Below are 411 nucleotides of genomic sequence, written 5' to 3' on the forward strand. Positions count from 1 at the left end.
TTGCCCCCCCAGATCGGGGAGGAACGAGCCACGGCCGTCGCCCTCATGCGCAAGTTCATCGCCTACCAGTACACGGAGACCGTGAGTGCTGGGGGCACTGGGGGGCACTGGGAGCACTGGGGGGCTCAGAGCTGACCCCCCACACACCCCCCACCGCAGCCCCTGCAGATCGAGGCCGTGGGGGCCTCAGAGCACATCAGGGGGTCCCTGTGTGTGGGGACACCGTGATGGTACTGGGGTGGCACTGGGGACACCGTGATGGTACTGGGGTGGTACTGGAGGTACTGGGGGCACTGTGATGGTACTGGGGTGGTACTGGAGGTACTGGGGGCACCGTGATGGTACTGGGTTGGTACTGGGGGCACTGTGATGGTACTGGGTGGTACTGGGGGCACCGTGATGGTACTGGGG

The 411-nt window shown here is 65.7% G+C and overlaps 1 protein-coding gene across 1 annotated transcript in view; it reads left to right on the plus strand.

Moving 5' to 3' along the window:
* Nucleotides 1-16: 16 nt before the first annotated feature.
* LOC113979429 (transcription elongation factor SPT5-like) overlaps nucleotides 17-411 on the plus strand; it is a gene marked incomplete at its 3' end in the record, with an annotated part of 1,281 nt that continues 886 nt past the window's right edge. The window contains exon 1 of the mRNA XM_027706824.1: nucleotides 17-81. Within this exon, the coding sequence (XP_027562625.1) occupies nucleotides 46-81 (36 nt within the window). The remainder of the gene's footprint in view (nucleotides 82-411) is intronic.

Source organism: Neopelma chrysocephalum, unplaced genomic scaffold (assembly GCF_003984885.1).
Source record: "Neopelma chrysocephalum unplaced genomic scaffold, ASM398488v2 Primary Assembly neopelma1_80208, whole genome shotgun sequence".
Lineage (NCBI taxonomy): Eukaryota > Metazoa > Chordata > Aves > Passeriformes > Pipridae > Neopelma > Neopelma chrysocephalum.